The sequence below is a fragment of the Xyrauchen texanus genome, chromosome 22, assembly GCF_025860055.1.
Source record: "Xyrauchen texanus isolate HMW12.3.18 chromosome 22, RBS_HiC_50CHRs, whole genome shotgun sequence".
NCBI classification, from domain to species: domain Eukaryota; kingdom Metazoa; phylum Chordata; class Actinopteri; order Cypriniformes; family Catostomidae; genus Xyrauchen; species Xyrauchen texanus.
This window is the reverse complement of record NC_068297.1, coordinates 16,720,220-16,737,262: the sequence shown is the minus strand read 5'-3', so window position 1 is coordinate 16,737,262 and position 17,043 is coordinate 16,720,220. Positions and strand designations below refer to the sequence as shown.

Here is a 17,043-nt window from a genome sequence, read left to right as displayed (position 1 = left end):
ATTTTAAAGGACGTTTATTGTTAGAGATATCTTGACAAAAATCACAGCAACCACCAAGACTAAATATCCTGTCAACATTTAATTCATTTTCTTTTGAAAACAAGGCATTGGTTTCATTCTTCATTTATCAAACATGTTTTATTTTAAGCAGCACAGTTACATCATTTTTCCTTCACACTATACAATTCTTGGTCTGGGTTCTCTAAGCTTCGATCACAGAGTGTCTGCTCCACCACTCTGCCCCCCACTGGAGCTATTATCCAGGCCAAGGCTGTGTTCACTGTTCTTATAAGTGGATCATTTAAGAGGCAGCCACAAAGAAGGAAGCAGGGCAGGACCACATGCAATTCAGCCAGGAGAAAGACAAACAGCAAGAAGAGACCGGCTTTCAGGAGCTGGAGAGCGATCTCAGACCACTGCCCTGCACAGACATCTCTCAGCCAACAGACAAGCTGGCTTTCTTTCAGCAATTGAAAAAGTCTGCAGTCTAACAGACTGTTGAGGCCAGCACAGATATTTCCCATGATTCTGTTCTGTGAGGTGAAGAACTATAATCAGTGACTGACATGGTCTACACACAGTACTTCATAACAAACTTACCTGTTGGGCTTGAGTTGAAAGCAGAGGACTAGATGTTTTCATGGAGGCCTCATTTGCTCCTGAAGAGATTCTCCTCTCAGCACAGCATGTTCTTTTGGGAACTCTTTCCTCCATGACCTCCATGATAAAGTTTCTTGTGTAGAACATTTTATTTTGTGAGTAAATCTATTTTAAAACCACATTCTTAAAATTATAAACACTGATACACATGAAGGCTTCTGGTACACTGTAAAAGCACAAAAACTATATATCAGTTAATTTTCTTACCAACTTTCTATAAAAAGTAGGATTTTCAAAGCTGATCTGATCTAAAATCAGTGAATGTTGGTACAGTTCTGTAACATCATGTAACAATGTGGCAAAGAAATACAAGTCACAGGTCACATTTAAATATGAACAGCTAAAAAAAAATACAATATCTTATATACAGTGTACCATAAGAGTATTTGTACACTTTGTATGATTTTAATTGCTTTAGATAAGATATCAAGAAAGATAGCACAAATTTCAAGAAAAACAACTGACAAAAAGAAGTTACATTTTAAATTATAAAACAATAGATAGACTCCTGAAAATAAAGACAAAAAGTATATGGACACTTTCTGGTTGTCAAACTCAGTGGAACATGTTTAATAGTTGAATTAACTTTGGTTACTCTGCTAGGACACCTGTGTGAACTTGAGAAGAACTGACTTCTTTAACTACATTTACCTTGGAAAAAAGTTGGTTTTGTAATTGTAAAAATTATTACATATGGTTAAATTAGTTCTGAAAGGGTCTATCATCATTTGTATGCAGAATACTTGATATATTGTTTTCTATTAAATGAAATACATACATTTAAAAGGTGCACTCAAGCTGTTATTCCTAATTTTGAAACATAAGAATAAAATCACGAGCACTAACATGAGATGAAGACTCCAGTCATATCAGTAACCTTATTAAAGCTCTTTAAATCTACATGGAGAGGGTCCCCTCATGGGGAATGCCATGTTATGATCACATGACCAGCCAAATCCTACTTCCTAAATCTCAGTTACAGCACTGTTTTTGGACACTTTCACTAGTGGATTAAAAGAATCATGGCTGACTGTGAATAGTAAAGTGCCACTATGGCATCGGTAACTGCATTTGCATGATGCTGCATCTATGCACTTAGGTGTCAGTGTTAATCCAGGACAACATATTAAAAAAAATACTGAGTGCACCTTTAAGTATACCTCAAGTGCACAAATACATTTTGTGGTCACTGTACATGTTAACTACACGAGCTGTTCTTGGCGCTCAAATAATTAACATACCTTAATGAAATGATCTATTATCTAAAGGTCTGAAGACACTTGACTGCTGCTACAATCAGGATAGAAACTGCGAAAGTGTTTTTAACGATTTGAATGAAAACAGCCCACACTGGTACAGAACAGAAGCGCGCATGTCCTCCGGGTCAGTAGGGGGCAGCAGCGCGATTAACATGTCTGCACACTGCAGCGGATCTGTATGTGTCATCTCAAACTCAAAACAACAACTAAGCAGGATCTTCTGACCCATTCGGATCCACAAACCTTTCGACATCTGCATAAACGTCACTGACAGGCTTGTAAAAATATCAAGGGTTGGATCCGTCCCATCGTAGCAGGTTTATGTCTATGTCGTAGTGTCCGCAGGTTTGGGTCTGGTTCCGCCCGAATCATGTCCTGCTGTCTGCTGGAATTCGGTCGGGTCCAAGGTCTTAGACAGGTGCGAGACTTTCTGTTCCCCAAACAGAACCAAACCGGTCCGGAGGCAGAGAACACACAAGCAGGTACTGCAGTTGTGTGTGTGTGTGTGTGTGTGTGTGTGTGTGTGTGTGTGTGTGTGTGTGTGTGTGTGTGTGTGTGTGTGTGTGTGTGTGTGTGTGTGTGTGTGTAGAGAGAGAGAGAGAGAGAGAGAGCGTGTATTTATCACTTTGTGGGGACCAAATGTCCCCATAAGGATAGTAAAACCCGAAATTTTTGACCTTGTGGGGAGATTTTGTCGGTCCCCATGAGGAAAACAGCTTATAAATCATACTAAATTATGTTTTTTGAAAATGTAAAAATGCAGAACGTTTTCTGTGAGGGTTAGGTTTAGGGGATAGAATATAAAGTTTGTACAGTATAAAAACCATTATGTCTATGGAAAGTCCCCATAAAACATGGAAACACAACGTGTGTGTGTGTGTGTGTGTGTGTGTGTGTGTGTGTGTGTGTGTGTGTGTGTGTGTGTGTGTGTGTGTGGTTGTGCGATTTGGGAAAAGTGGATTTTCGGGGGAAATGCAGAATAATATGGTCCAAAACAAAACAGCTGCGTCGTGTCAGATTTTAGTAAAACCCCAGTACAAATTATGCAAATATGTTTCTGTGAGGGTTATGTTCAGCAGATTTCAATAAAACCACAGAAAACAGATTGCACAAAGGTGTCTGTAAGGGTTATGTTGAGCAGATTTCAGTAAAACTCCAGTAAAAAATAATGCAAAAATGATTCTGTTAGTGTTATATTCAGCAGATTTGAATAAAAGCTCAGAAAAAAAAAATATGCACAAAAGTCAACATCATAAGCTCAGTATAAAAATGATATATGTCAATGTGAATTCCCCATTATAATGAATAAATCATCTTTTTTGCTGAGGATTGTGAATAACTTATTCACTCCCTGCAGAGAGAGAGAGAGAAGGAAAGAGAGAGAGACACTTGGAAAGACAGAGAGGGAGGAAAAGAAAGAAAGGGAGGTGTGTTTGGCCTTGGTGAATGAGTCATCCTGCAGGAGTCTGAAACACATCATGACTGTGTAAAGAGACAATGAGTGAATCAATGAAAGATAAATAGAGACTGAAAAAGAAACTGTTTATTGACAGCTTGTAAAGGTGTAAAAGGCTGCATTCAAAATAGTCACACAATTGACAGGCTGTTTTTGACTGCAGAGATGAGTGACCACAAAGAGAAAATATAGCTGCAAACGTCGATGACAGTCCCAAGCACAACTGGTCCATTTCCACCCAATGGCTTTTGGAAATGCAAGGTGGACACGTGCATTTGACATTATTCTAAACAATTTTGAAGTAATTTGAGTAAATATGAGAGGACTATTTTAAAGTCTGTTGCAAGACCCACACTTCCTGCGGCCGGGTGGTGGTGCTGTCACCATGACCCAAAACAGTCCATGTGATTAGCCCCCAAGACATGCATCTCAATTTGGATCTAAATTACATATTGCACACAGAAGACATGAGACCCTTCCTGTTTCCCATTTTTGGCATAAATTTGATGCCATGCCATGGCAACACTGTTCAATATATCAAAATCTATTTGCAATTTAGCATCGTCAGTATTTTGGCATGATGCTGCACAAATTTGGTGCCAGTCACTTGAATCCACTAGGAGGAGTATTTAAAAGTTCAGAGCTTGCGATTTTCAGAAAATCCAAAATGGCCGACTTCCTGTTGGGCGGAGCTAATGACAAAAATTATGAAAGTTGTCTGGCTTGGTGAGAACTATATACACTGGTGGCCAAAAGTTTGCAATAATGAACCGATTTTGTTGTTGCAGAAGGAAATTGGTACTTTATTTCACCAAAGTGGCATTTAACTAATCACAAAGTATAGTCAGGACATTACTGGTATAAAAAACGGCACCATCACTATTTAAAAAAAAGTTATTTTTGATCTAGACAGGCCCCATTTCCAGCAGCCATCACTTCAACATCTTATCCTTGAGTAATCGTACTAAATTGCTAATTTGGTACTAGAAAATCACTTGCCATTATATCAAACACAGTTGAAAGCTATTTGGTTCATTAAATGAATCTTAACATCGTCTTTGTGTTTGTTTTTAAGTTGCCATAGTATGCAATAGACTGGCATGTCCTACAACAGCTTTCTGTAGAAACTCATCAGTCAATCATTGTTTTTAGGAATGAAGGCTTGAAATTTCCAATAAACTGAAAATGTTATTTATTTAATTTTAAGACAAAGGACATCTGGCTCTAACCAGGACAGAAAGAGATGTGGAAGGCCAGATGTACAACTAAACAAGAGGATAAGAACATCAGAGTCTCTAGTTTGAGAAATAGATGCCTCACATGTCCTCAGCTGTCAGCTTCATTAAATTCTACCCACTCAGCACCAATTTCATGTACAACAAGACTCAGGGGTGCAGGCCTTATGGGAATAATTGCAAAGAAAAGCCTTTTTTTTTTTACAGAAAAACAAAAAGAAAAGGTTAGAGTATGCAAAGAAACACAGACATTGGACAACAGATAATTGGAAAAGAGTGTTATGGATCTTAACACCATTGAGTTTTTGTAGGATCAGCTAGACTGTAAGGTGTGTTGGAAGTGCCCAATAAGACATTTATGACAAGTGCTACAGGAAGTGTGGGGTGAACTGTCATCTGAGTATCTGGACAAACTGACAGCTAGAAATTCAAGGATTTGCAGTTGTCATTGCTGCACATGGAGGATTTTTTGATGAGAACTCTTTGAAGTAGTTTAAGAAATTCTGAAAAAAATGTCAATAATGATCTAATTGTAATAGTAATTTTTCACGTTATTAATGTCCTGACTATACGTTGTGATCAGCTGAATGCCACTTTAGTGAATAAAAGTAACAATTTCATTCCATAAAAGCAAAATCTGGTGACTGTAAAACTTTGGTGACTGTAGGTGAATTGGGGGTGCTACAGAGGCGGTGTTACATGCCCATTTTAAAGGGGGGGGCTGACGACTCTGATGTGTGTTCAAAATTGCAAGTGTTTTCACACATGTTAAGTACCCAAAGTAGCGAAAACCTTGGAAAAATTAATAATAATAACAATCCTTAGAAGAACAATAGGGTCTCCGCACTTTCAGTGCTTGGGCCCTAATGAGCATACAGGGAATGAAAGAGCGAGAGCAAAAACAAGGATTAGATGACTCAGAGTGTGTGTGTGTGTGTGTGTGCAAGCGTATATAGATTGAAGGACACCAGTTAAAGCCAACTGACTGTTTTATTAGAATAGATTTCATCCTCCCTGACCACATTATTCACAGCATTCCTCCAACAATCTCTCTTCCTGTAGAGAATGAGTTGACGTGGGATGACACAGACTGGGGCTCCTGGGAGAATCCTGACAGTAAAGAGGATGGAACTCAGGTTTGTGGTACAAATTTACTCACTCTTGTGTCACTCAAAATATGTATGCAGTTATTATTATTATCATCATTATTTTGGAACAAAAAAGTAAACATTTTCAAGAATATACACACTCCTCTTTTCTGTTCAATGACAGTTAATGGTGACCATGGCTGTCAATCTCCAAAAAGGACAAAATTCTAAGTAGTCCATATGATTCATGTGATTTACAGTCTTCTGAAGCCATTCGATAGCTTTGTGAGAGGAACAGGCAAACATTTTTATAATTATTCACCAATAATCACCCCCTCTCTTCTCATACCTGTTTACGTTTAATTCAAATATGACACATATTAGGGCTTTGTTCAGGAGCGGGTTTGGATATTAGCAATAATTAATAATTATCAAAAATACTTAGCGAATTTGACAAGAGAGAAACGTGATCTATTCAAGGAATGCAAGAAACTCTTATATCAACTGAAGATTGTACTGATGTTTCCGGCCAAACTGGCAATAGATACTAAGGATGGCCGCAAAGTATTTTCATGCACCAAGCAAGCACTGTCCTTCATAAAAGCATCTTTCCTCACAGGAAGCATAAACATTTTGGAAGCTATGGGGAGGACATATTTTCTTTAGTGCTGGCTCAAGTAAGAGCAGGGGAGTCATGATATTGATAAATACACATCTACAATTCAAATTAACGCTTCACAGGATGTGTACAAATCTTGGTCTTACAGATATTTGGAGACTTTTTAACCCTTTTGGTAGGGACTATACTTTTTTTCATCAGTCCATAAGATTTATTCTAGAATTTATTTTTATATATATCTAAATTCCTCATTTCATCTATTGTTGATTGTTCATTTGGAAACATCTTAGTCTCAGGTCATGCCCTGGTGAGTTTAGAGGTGTTGCCACATATGAAGAAAAGGAAATCATATTGTTGGCACTTTAATGTATCACTTGATGTAAATATTGTATATAAACTACTCAATGTTAAACCTGATTTCCAACAAATGTTAAAGGCTGAAATCCATGTTTATGTGGAGACCAACTGGTCCTCAGAATCCTCTGTGGGTGTGGCTTGGGAGGCACTTAAGGCGGTTCTTATGCCTCATTCATCAAACAATCCAAAGCACGAGAACTCGTGGAGTTGGAAGGAAATATTAAAAGTGCAGAGGCAGAGCTGAAGCGCCGAATGTCATCTGATGGCCTCAGAGAATTGACCCGTTTGAAATACAGATATAATACTATTTTATTGCTGAATGTGGAGTTTTGGCTATTCAGGGCAAGATAGTCATACTTTGAGCCGGAGGACAAAGTAGGAAAACTTTTGGCTAGATATATAAACCAGAGAGAGTCTTTTTATACCATTCCCTCAGTGAAATCTGCTGGTGGTGAAATATTTACCTCAGCCATTGATATTTATAATACTTTTAAAGAGTTCTATCTTGGTCTTTATAGCTCCACGTCTTCGTCTACTAATGAAGATATTAGAAACTTTGTGGAACCATTAGAATTCCCTAAATTGATGTCTTGAGCAATACAAATTTTCTTGATTCAGAGATAACATTGGAGGAGCTTGATGAGGTAATTAAGGCCCTGCCTAGAGGCAAGGCTCCAGGGCCAGATGGCTTTGCCGCTTAATTTTTTTGGATCTTATGCTACAGAACTGGCTCCACTTTAGTTAGAAGTTTATACGGAATCATTAAAGAATGGAAAGCTTCCTCCAATCATGACACAAGCCCGGATCAGTCTGATTCTTAAAAAGGACGAAGATCCAAGCGAGTGTTACCATACAATCTCCTTGATGCAGCTAGATGTAAAAAAATTTGACATCTCTTATACATATAGATCAGGTGGGGTTTATTCAGGGCCACAGCTTTTCTGACAGCATCTCATCAATATTATGTGGTAAGTGGCGAATGATCACTCTCCAGTCGCTGCCATCTCACTTGACATCGAATAGGAGTTTTTTATGGTAGAAGGGGGTTATCTTTTTAAGATTTTGGAAATATATGGGTTCGGAAATACTTTTATTGGATGGATTGAGGTACTTAATAGACACCAGGTAGCGGCTGTACAAACAAATAGATGAATTTCAGATTAATCAATTCCTTTTCAAAATTTTCGGGATACAAATTTAATTGGTCTAAATCCGAAGCGTTGGCTCTGACTGCGTACTTCCCAGTAACGGCTTTTCAGCCATGGGGCTTTCAATGGCCCAAACAGGGTATTTGGGTATTTTATTCCCAGCAAATATATGTGATTTAGTCAGAGTTAATTTTGACCCTAAAGAAAAAAAATTGTGGTTGAAATAAAAAGGTTTTCGAGCGATGTGGGCTTCATTACATTTATCTATGATTGGGAAGGTTAATCTTAGTAAAATGAATTCCATAATTTAACTGCCTGCTACAATCTCTCCCTGTAGATGTCCCCCTCTCTTATTTCAAACAATTTGATAGCATAGAGAAATCCTTCATTTTGAATGGTAAGCATCCCAGGTTACATTTCAATAAGTTACATAGGCCAATTGACAAAGGTGGGCTAGGCCTACCCAAGATTTTGTTTTATTATTATGCATTTGGTCTCAGACATTTGGCTCATTGGTCGCTTCCACCTGAGAGGGAGCCCCTCCATGGTTTTGTGTTGAACGGGAAATGGAGTGAGAGTGGAGTACTGAGACCTTTTGATAATTTGGTTCAACGTTTTAAGATTCATAGATCCCAGTTCTTTAGGTATTTACAGCTGCACCACCTGCTCTGTACTATTTTTGGGAGTAGTGTACACCCCCCTAAAGCAGCAGATACTCTGGTTAATGATGATAACTGCTTTTGGGAAAGGTCATGAAGCATCTGTGTATTATTTCCTGTTAATTCAGAGTCTGGGGGATGGAGCTTCATCTTCCCTCAAGAGATTATGGGAGAAAGATTTAAATTTGGTATTGGAGGAGGGAGTGTGGGCTAGGATCCTAAAAAGCATCAAGTCTACATCTAGAGATGCAAGGGTCCTTGTGATGCAATTTGAGATTTTTCATCGGTTCTACTGGACCCCCTCTAGATTGTATAGGTTGGCTCTTAAAGACACACCCACCTGCTGGCAGTGCCAATCAGAAGATGTGGAGACAATACATGTATTTTGGGGATGTGTAAAGATCCAAGAATTTTGGTTGGGGGTTCAGAACTTTATGTGTGAGGTGTTGAACACTGTACTTTCATAATGTGAAAAATGTATTCAGTTTTTTTTGCTGTGTTTGTATATTTTATCTTTGGAATCAATACAATTGTTAATAACAAAAAGAATAACACCCTTTAATAATCTATCTCTGCCCAGACATAAACCTCTTACTTGAGTCGCGTGAGGACGCTGGTAGAATGTGTGTTTGTCCAACGTTTGACTCCAACTCGGTTCCTCGAAGCTCGGGGGATGACCTGAGGCCGTTTCCTGGCTCTGTTGGTGGGCGGTACGGCGGCTGATTTTCGGCAGGTTGGCAGAGTCCAAGTCGACTCTGTTGAAGAAGGAAGAGAAATCTTTCTTTACTTCTGCAGGCTGAAGTGTGAGATGCGGATTGCTCAATGGTCTGCTTCGGATATGTTAGCTTGCTCGGTGGAACACAGAGATTCTCGACTTGTCCAGCGAGATGGAGAGTGTATGGCCAATGTCCAGGTACGTACATTACTTCCTTGGGCAGCAAGGCTACACCTGGGAGTAGCAGGTCTGCAACTAGACATGGCAAATACTGTCACTGGTAGCAAGGCTTAGGAGGAATCTCCAGAGTTTTATACTCTCCATGACATCATGGTTGAGTGACGCATTCTGTCGTGTGTTTAATCCAATAGGAGTTGAGAGTTCAATCTTTCAGAATTTCTCACCTAGGTGAAAAGTGAGCAAGGATTGATGGGATCTGTAGTCTGTTTGGACTCCCTTTGTTTGATTTTGGCACCGTTTTTGTATTTTCAGGCTTTGAGTGTTCCTATAGGTCTGAGACAGGCTTTATGAACTGTTTGTAGGCCTGCCTTTGTCTCCTATCTGAGCACATGAAGCCCAACAACGCTTTTAGTTTGAACGTCACATCAGGTCCTGTGTCACTGATGGCAAACATAACAAATCACTTTTATTGCCACTTCACCATACACACGAGTGAATTTTCAGTGAAAGTCTAGGGTACTGTTCCATCAACATGCAGTAGAATACACTAGAGGTCTGCCCAGGCCTTAAAATGAAACTCGTACCCAAGACCGTGTGACCTGACGCTAACAGGCTCGAACGGTACCATCAGATTTTAAGCCCGGACATGAAATCTGTCATTCTCTTTATAATTTCTTCTCCAAGCAAGTATTGTTGCAATAGGCTGTATTTTATGTAAGCATTAAAGGCAACATTCGTAACAGTAAACATACACCGTTTTGACAAAGCATGGCAACCCCTCCCAACAATTGGCAACCCAATTGTAAGCCAAAAAAAAGTTGGCTTACAATTTATCAAGTGACCAAACTTTGCTTGTTGCAGAACAATCATCTAATATAATGTAGTCACCTCTTTGCAGTCTGACCTTGTTGAACATCGAAAAATGTACTGGTCCTGCACGAGAAGCTGAAGAATGAGTGAGACGTGGTCCAACAGCCAAAGATGTCCATCCAGCATGTGTTTACAGACGAAAACAATGGAAAAAACAGGGCTGGTGCACGCAAAAACACGTTTGGTGTGAATGGCCCCTACTTGTCCCTTCGCTTGTTTCTGTGAGTGAGAGTGCATGTGCAAAACGAGTTAGGTAGGCCTGTTTATTTTTTCATTAATTACAAACCCAAACCGACCTGACATGAAATCATACTTGGAAACACTTACCTTGAACCTGGCAAAAAAAACTGATGGTTTCTCAGGTCCCATCGGGTCCGGGTTGGGTTGCAGACCTCTATTCCACAATTTTACAGGTATGCACATGTATCAACAATATACATAATGTACACACCATTGGTTCTCTTATAACCAAAATCGGCTTGGCTATTCAAATATTGGAAGGAAAGATTTTCAGTGAACAACAGCTTAAATTTCAATCTGTTGCTCCCATAAAGCAATCAAATGGCTTCAAAAGACTTGGAATACCTCACATGGTTTAATTTTGTGTTTTATAAACCAATTTTATGGTAAACATCCTAGCATTCACTACCTTTTCCTTCAATGTTAACGCTATTCTCATATGTTTTTATGTATTCTTTGCTCCTAGGCTGAGGTGGAGGAACAGCAGCAGAGTGCCCCCTGGCTGCAGGACTGTGTGCTGTGTCTCTCTCCCTGCTCAGATCTGCTAATCATCGCTCGAGAACATAAAGCCGCTTTTCTCTCTGGTACACAGACACACATTTGTTCTAATCTTTTTATTGGTGATTATTTATCTGTATTACTAATATGTGAATTGATGGATTGATTGGCAGCTAAGTGGCGGGCAGAGGAGATGACCCTTACTGTATCCTGGAGTGGAACGCTAAGCGCTGAGGAAGGGTGAGAGATGGAATAGGAGAGGGGAGTGTCAGGAGTAAATGGGTTTATGAGAAATACCGTAAAGGGTTAGTTCACCCAAAAATTAAAATGATCCCATAATTTACTCAGCATCAAGCCATCCTAGTTGCATATTACTTTTTTCATTCAGCCAAACACAATCAGAATTATAATCAAAAATATCCTGGCTCTTCCAAGCTTTATAATGGGAGTGAATGGTACCTTAGATTTTGAAGCTCAAAAAAGCACATCCTTCCATCAAAAAAGTAATCCTTACAGCTTCAGGGGGATAATAAAGGCCTTATGAAGTGAAGCAATGAGTTTTTGTAAGAAAAATATCCATATTTATAACCTGATAAACTAGAATCTCTGGCTTCCTGTAATGGCCGTCCGCACATTTACGAGAGAATCGAGTTCCAGCGTATGACGTAGGCATATTGTAAGCTCGGGTGAGAAGTGATAAATCCGGAAGAGCAGAGGATAGAGGAAGCCAGTGATTTTAGTTTATCAAGTTATAAATATGGATTTTTTGATGGATGGATGTGCTTTTTTTGGGCTTCAAAACCTAAGGTACCATTCACAGCCATTATAAAGCATGGAAGAGCCAGGATATTTTTTTAATATACTGTAACTCCGATTGTGTTTGGCTGAAAGAAGAAAGACATTTACACCTAAGATGGCTTGAGTGTGAGTAAATTATGGGATCATTTAAATTTTTGTGTGAACTAACCCTTTAAAGAAGAAAGTTTGATGCAGTAACAACACTGAAAAAAAAAACTGAAAGAATGCAGTAAAGCAATGGTTCCCAAACTTTTTACAGTGGCGTACCCCTCCAAACATACAACATCCTTTCGCTTACCCCTCTCTAACGCATTGAAAACATTCACACAATGTATTTAAAAAATATGTATATTTAAAACAATTATCTTTGTAAAACATCTCCCTTATATTAAACATGTTATATTAGTACATGTTATATTAATCATATACATATTTAATTAATGTATTGAGATGGATATGCTAGACATAACTGCATAACTTGAAAACTCCCCCCTCATCACATTGCGGTATGCAAGAATAGCCTTCGGTTCTGTACATGGAATTGCGCATCATTGCAGGTGCGGTGTTGCCGGCCAACTTCGAGAATTGCGGTTAAGTATCTGTGCAATTGCGTGGTCAGCTCAAGGTGCTTTTTTATGTCACATTTCACAATTTAGCAAGGTTGAGCTCATTTGCTAAAAAACATCATGCAACAATGGGAAAACGGGTCTCTAGCATGCGAGCAAATATGAGTGAAAATTACTGCGTGTGAATGTGGAAAATGATTTGGCCACACCGCATGTCTGACACCTGTCATCAAAGCTTATGAACTTATACCATCAGACTCAAAACTCCCTATGCATCTAACCTTAAATACAAATGACATTTTAAACTACAAAAAAACAAACAAACAGGCAAACTAAAATCATGGACGACTGACATGGGCGAGTCTGGTAAAACAGTGAATTATTAATTTTATTTACTATTACTAAGCTACGTCATCTAGCACTATGCAGGCTGTGCTGGGCTGATGAAAAAAGATACTTGCATGAGTAAATGCATTGGGGTTATTTCATTGCATATTTATCTGACCTTTATGACACAACCATTTTTGTGTTTATACACTAGGGGGCACACAAAATATTTTTTGCCAGTAAGAAATACATGAACTGGGTTTGAATGTTATTTTAGATGGTGATGAAATTAAAAGAATGGTATATCTCAGAATTTGATTCACGTACCCCCTTTGTCACCTCACGTACCCCAGTTTGGGAAACAGTGCAGTAAAACAATGTTTTGAGTGGACATTTTTTTAATAATTAATCATATAAAAGATAATGACAAATGGAGAGATAATATGCATAACCAGTTCTTAATAATCGGTTCTCAATTTCCTGCCTTTTTTTTTTTTTTTGGTAACAGGGAGTGCATTAGTAGTGTTATCTGTATTCCCCTGGCCAGCCAAAAGAGGTGAGAGCATCACCTAAACACACATGCAAAAACACTCTCCTTTGTCAACTCTTTCACATATTTAATAAAACCCAATAACATTGGGTTTTTGTGTATGTTTATCTGCTTAGGAGTTCTACCGGCCACCCCGATTGGACTTGTATTGTTGTAGGATTTACCTCTGGTTACGTCCGTTTCTACACAGAGGTACTGTGATATCTTCTAACCCACCTTGTGCTTAATACACTAATGTGTTTCCTAATCCTAAGGACACAATGTCATATTTAATCACTATGTGAGCACTACCAGCACAGCAGACCACCACCTTGTCTTAGTCACCTTTTGTGTGTGTGTGTGTGTGTTGTAGAGTGGTGTTCTTCTGTTAGCTCAGCTCTTGCATGAAGACCCTGTATTGCGACTCAAATGCCGTACTTATGAGATTCCACGACACCCTGGAGTCACTGAGCAGGTACAGACACACAATTACAATGAAATATTCTGATTATCTGTTCCCTCCTGATGTGGCTGTATCTCTTTCAGCACGAGGAGCTGAGTATTTTGTACCCAGCAGCTCTAGTCACCATCGATGGCTTTAGTCTCTTCCAGTCTTTACGTGCCTGTCGAAATCAGGTCGCCAGAGGTGAGATAGTGTGTGTGTCTGAATGTCTGTCTTGTTTTAAAGTAATCAGTGTGCAATACAGATGAAAAATACATGTTGTATGCTGCATTCACGTCCTGTCAGAATTACTGTAATTACTGTCAACTCTGAGATTTTACTCTGAGTTGTGGGATTTCCTGGGATCTTGGAAGTTATTTGTTTTTATAGAAACATTCATTACACCAAAACAGCTTTGCTTTTGATAACTTTAAAATCAAAGAAAGCACTCCAGTTAACAATGCCATAATAAAATGCATAGTGAACACATATTTCTGTTTCACGTTACCTTTAATGTTTGAAGCTGCTGCCATATATGCACTAGTGGCCAAAAGAATAATGTACAGATTTTGCTCTAAGGGAAAGAAATGGGTTGTAGTCACCACAGTGGCATTCAGCTGATCATAATGTATAGTCAGGACATTAATAATGTGAAAAATATAATCCAAATGTATGAAAACTTACCATGGATTTACTGTAGTAATATTGTAGTAACCATGAATGTAGTAACCATGACTGTAATAACCATGTTTATTTTTTTTTTTTTTTTTTTTGGCAGTAACCAAGGTTTTGATACAATTACTGTAGTATACATATGGTAACTTGGTTTTAGTAATAGTAACCATATAATGATATCTATAGTTAAGTTTGAGGTTTTATATGTGGCTTATACTAATTCATTTTTAAGGGTAAACAAAGCAGCCTAATCATTTTCTGTTTAGGCCCATAAATATATAACAAATTTAAGAAATAATAAAGATAAAAATTGTATCCAAAGAATTCCTAAAAATTCTATTTAATATGAGTATCGGTATTGGTATCGATATCGGCGATATTGGCCTAAAAGTACTTGGTATCGAAATGAAAATAAGTGGTTTCACCCATCTCTAGAGTGAGAAAGAATGGGGTCCGGGTGGAAACCATGACTTTCACTCGATGGTCCCGCCCGAGCAAACCAAATGATGAATCGTCACGGGGAGAAGGAAATAGATTTTGACAATCTTTTGTTAAATATATTTATATATAATAGATAGTTATGAAATGTTAGTGAATTATTTATTTTGTTATTTTTTTATTTGTATGTCTGGATGTAATCCAAATGTATATCAGTTTAGTTCTCTTCAGTTGAGCAATAGTTTGAGTTTTGTTGCTGTTCAGTTGACCTCAGTATTTCAGTCTAATTTAATTATGTTATTTGAATGAGTTTATTCATTTTTTATATTTTCTGATTATTTGTTTGAATGATTGTGGGTTAAAACAAAGACCCATTGTTTTGTTGAAAAGCTTGTGTTCTCGTGTCTGCCTGCTTAGTACCTCACACTGTAGCAACTTAAAAACAAACACAAAGACAATGTTAACCTTCATTTAATGAACCAAATAGCTTTCAACTGTGTTTGATATAATGGCAAGTGATTTTCTAATACCAAATTAGCAATTTAGTACGATTACTCAAGGATGACTTTTCAAATAGTGATGGTGCTGTTTTTTTACATCAGTAATGTCCTGACTGTAATTTGTGATCAGTTGAATGCCACTTTAGTGAATTAAAGTACCAATTTCCTTCCAAAACAGCTAAATCTGTACATTATTGGAAACTTTTGGCCACCAGTGTATATATGCACACTACCGGTCAAAAGTTTTGAAACACTTACTCATTCTTTATTATTATATATTTATTTATTTTTTCACATTTTAGAATAATAGTAAAGTCATCAAAACAATGGAATAATATAAATGGGACTATGGGAATTATGTTGTGACTAAACAAAATCCAAAATAAATAAAAACTGTGTTATATTTTAGCATCTTAAAAATAGTCACACTTTGCCTAGAATTTGCAGACATGTACTCTTGACATTTTCTCAGCCAACTTCTTGAGGTATCATCCTGAGATGCTTTTTAAACAGTATTGAAGGAGTATTAATTGGTCCAAGTCATCAATTTCAAAGACTTTTTTTTTATATATATATATATATATATATATATATATATATATATATATATATATATATATATATATATATATATATATATATTTAGTTTTGTAATTAAATTAATATGGTGGCAAAGTTATATTTTTGTATACAAAACTAATTTCAAACATTTAAGTATACGCATTCAGATCTAAAGATTTTTAAGATCATGAGAAATATTTCAGTCAATTGTTTCAAAACTTTTGACCTGTAGTGTATATTTTTACATTATATCACAACTTTCCTAGTCCGAGCTTTCATAGAATTCTTAGTTTACCACTTGTAATTACTAGTTCTACAAAGATGTGAAAGCTTTTTACATGACGGATTCTCATAATTACGCTAATTCCGATATGATGTGAACACACCTTTATGTTTGAACCTCCTGTATACAGGAAATATGAAGCGTATATGTTTGTGGAGTGTTGGTTGTGTGCATGTCCTTTTACTTCTCTCGTTGTCTACACAATTTTCATTCTCTGTCTCTATAACTTTGTCTTTTAGCTGCAGCAGCTGGAAGTGATGTCATCCAGCCTCCACCGCTGGCCTATAAGAAATGGGGTCTACAGGATATGGATACAATTACAGACCATTGCAGCATAGGTGAAAAATAGAGACTATTATAGATCACACCAAAATGTACTTACCTCATGCCATCCCAGATGTGAATGACTTTCTTTCTTCTGGAGATCACACATGAAGATTTTTAGGTCGATTCAATGCAAGTGAATGGTGGCCAGAACTTTGAAGCTCCAAAAAGCATATAAAGACAGCATGAAAGCAGTCCAGACAACTCCAGTGGTTAAATCCATGTCTTCAGAAGTGATATGATTAGTGTTGGTGAGAAACAGATCAATGTTTAAGTCCCTTTTTACCATAAACCTACACTTTCACCAGACCTCCTCTGTGCATTCTCGAGAGGACTGAATTCTTTTGTTTTTAAACAATTCGCATTCTTTGTGCAAATCGCCAGCTACTGGGCAGGGAGGAGATAAAAAGAGAGGGATACAGCAAATGAACAGAATTAATAAATCATATTTGCACAACAGCCCAGTGGGTGGCAATATGCACGAATAATGCAAATCGACAAAAAACAGAACAAAAACTCTAATCAACGCATAGTGGAGGGCTTTTTGAAAGTAGATTGTGTTGACCTTTGAAGAAAAAAAAAGGACTTTAATATTGATCTGTTTCTCACCAATCAT

The 17,043-nt window shown here is 37.7% G+C and overlaps 1 protein-coding gene across 1 annotated transcript in view; it reads left to right on the top strand.

Moving 5' to 3' along the window:
* The first annotated feature begins 2,092 nt into the window (after positions 1-2,092).
* Positions 2,093-17,043, top strand: part of LOC127662675 (rab3 GTPase-activating protein non-catalytic subunit-like) — a 36,573-nt gene continuing 21,622 nt past the window's right edge. The window contains 9 exon segments of the mRNA XM_052153973.1: positions 2,093-2,401; positions 5,673-5,746; positions 10,953-11,070; positions 11,158-11,224; positions 13,184-13,231; positions 13,342-13,417; positions 13,578-13,679; positions 13,751-13,850; positions 16,343-16,441. Of these exon segments, the coding sequence (XP_052009933.1) occupies positions 2,290-2,401; positions 5,673-5,746; positions 10,953-11,070; positions 11,158-11,224; positions 13,184-13,231; positions 13,342-13,417; positions 13,578-13,679; positions 13,751-13,850; positions 16,343-16,441 (796 nt within the window). The 5' untranslated portion in view covers positions 2,093-2,289.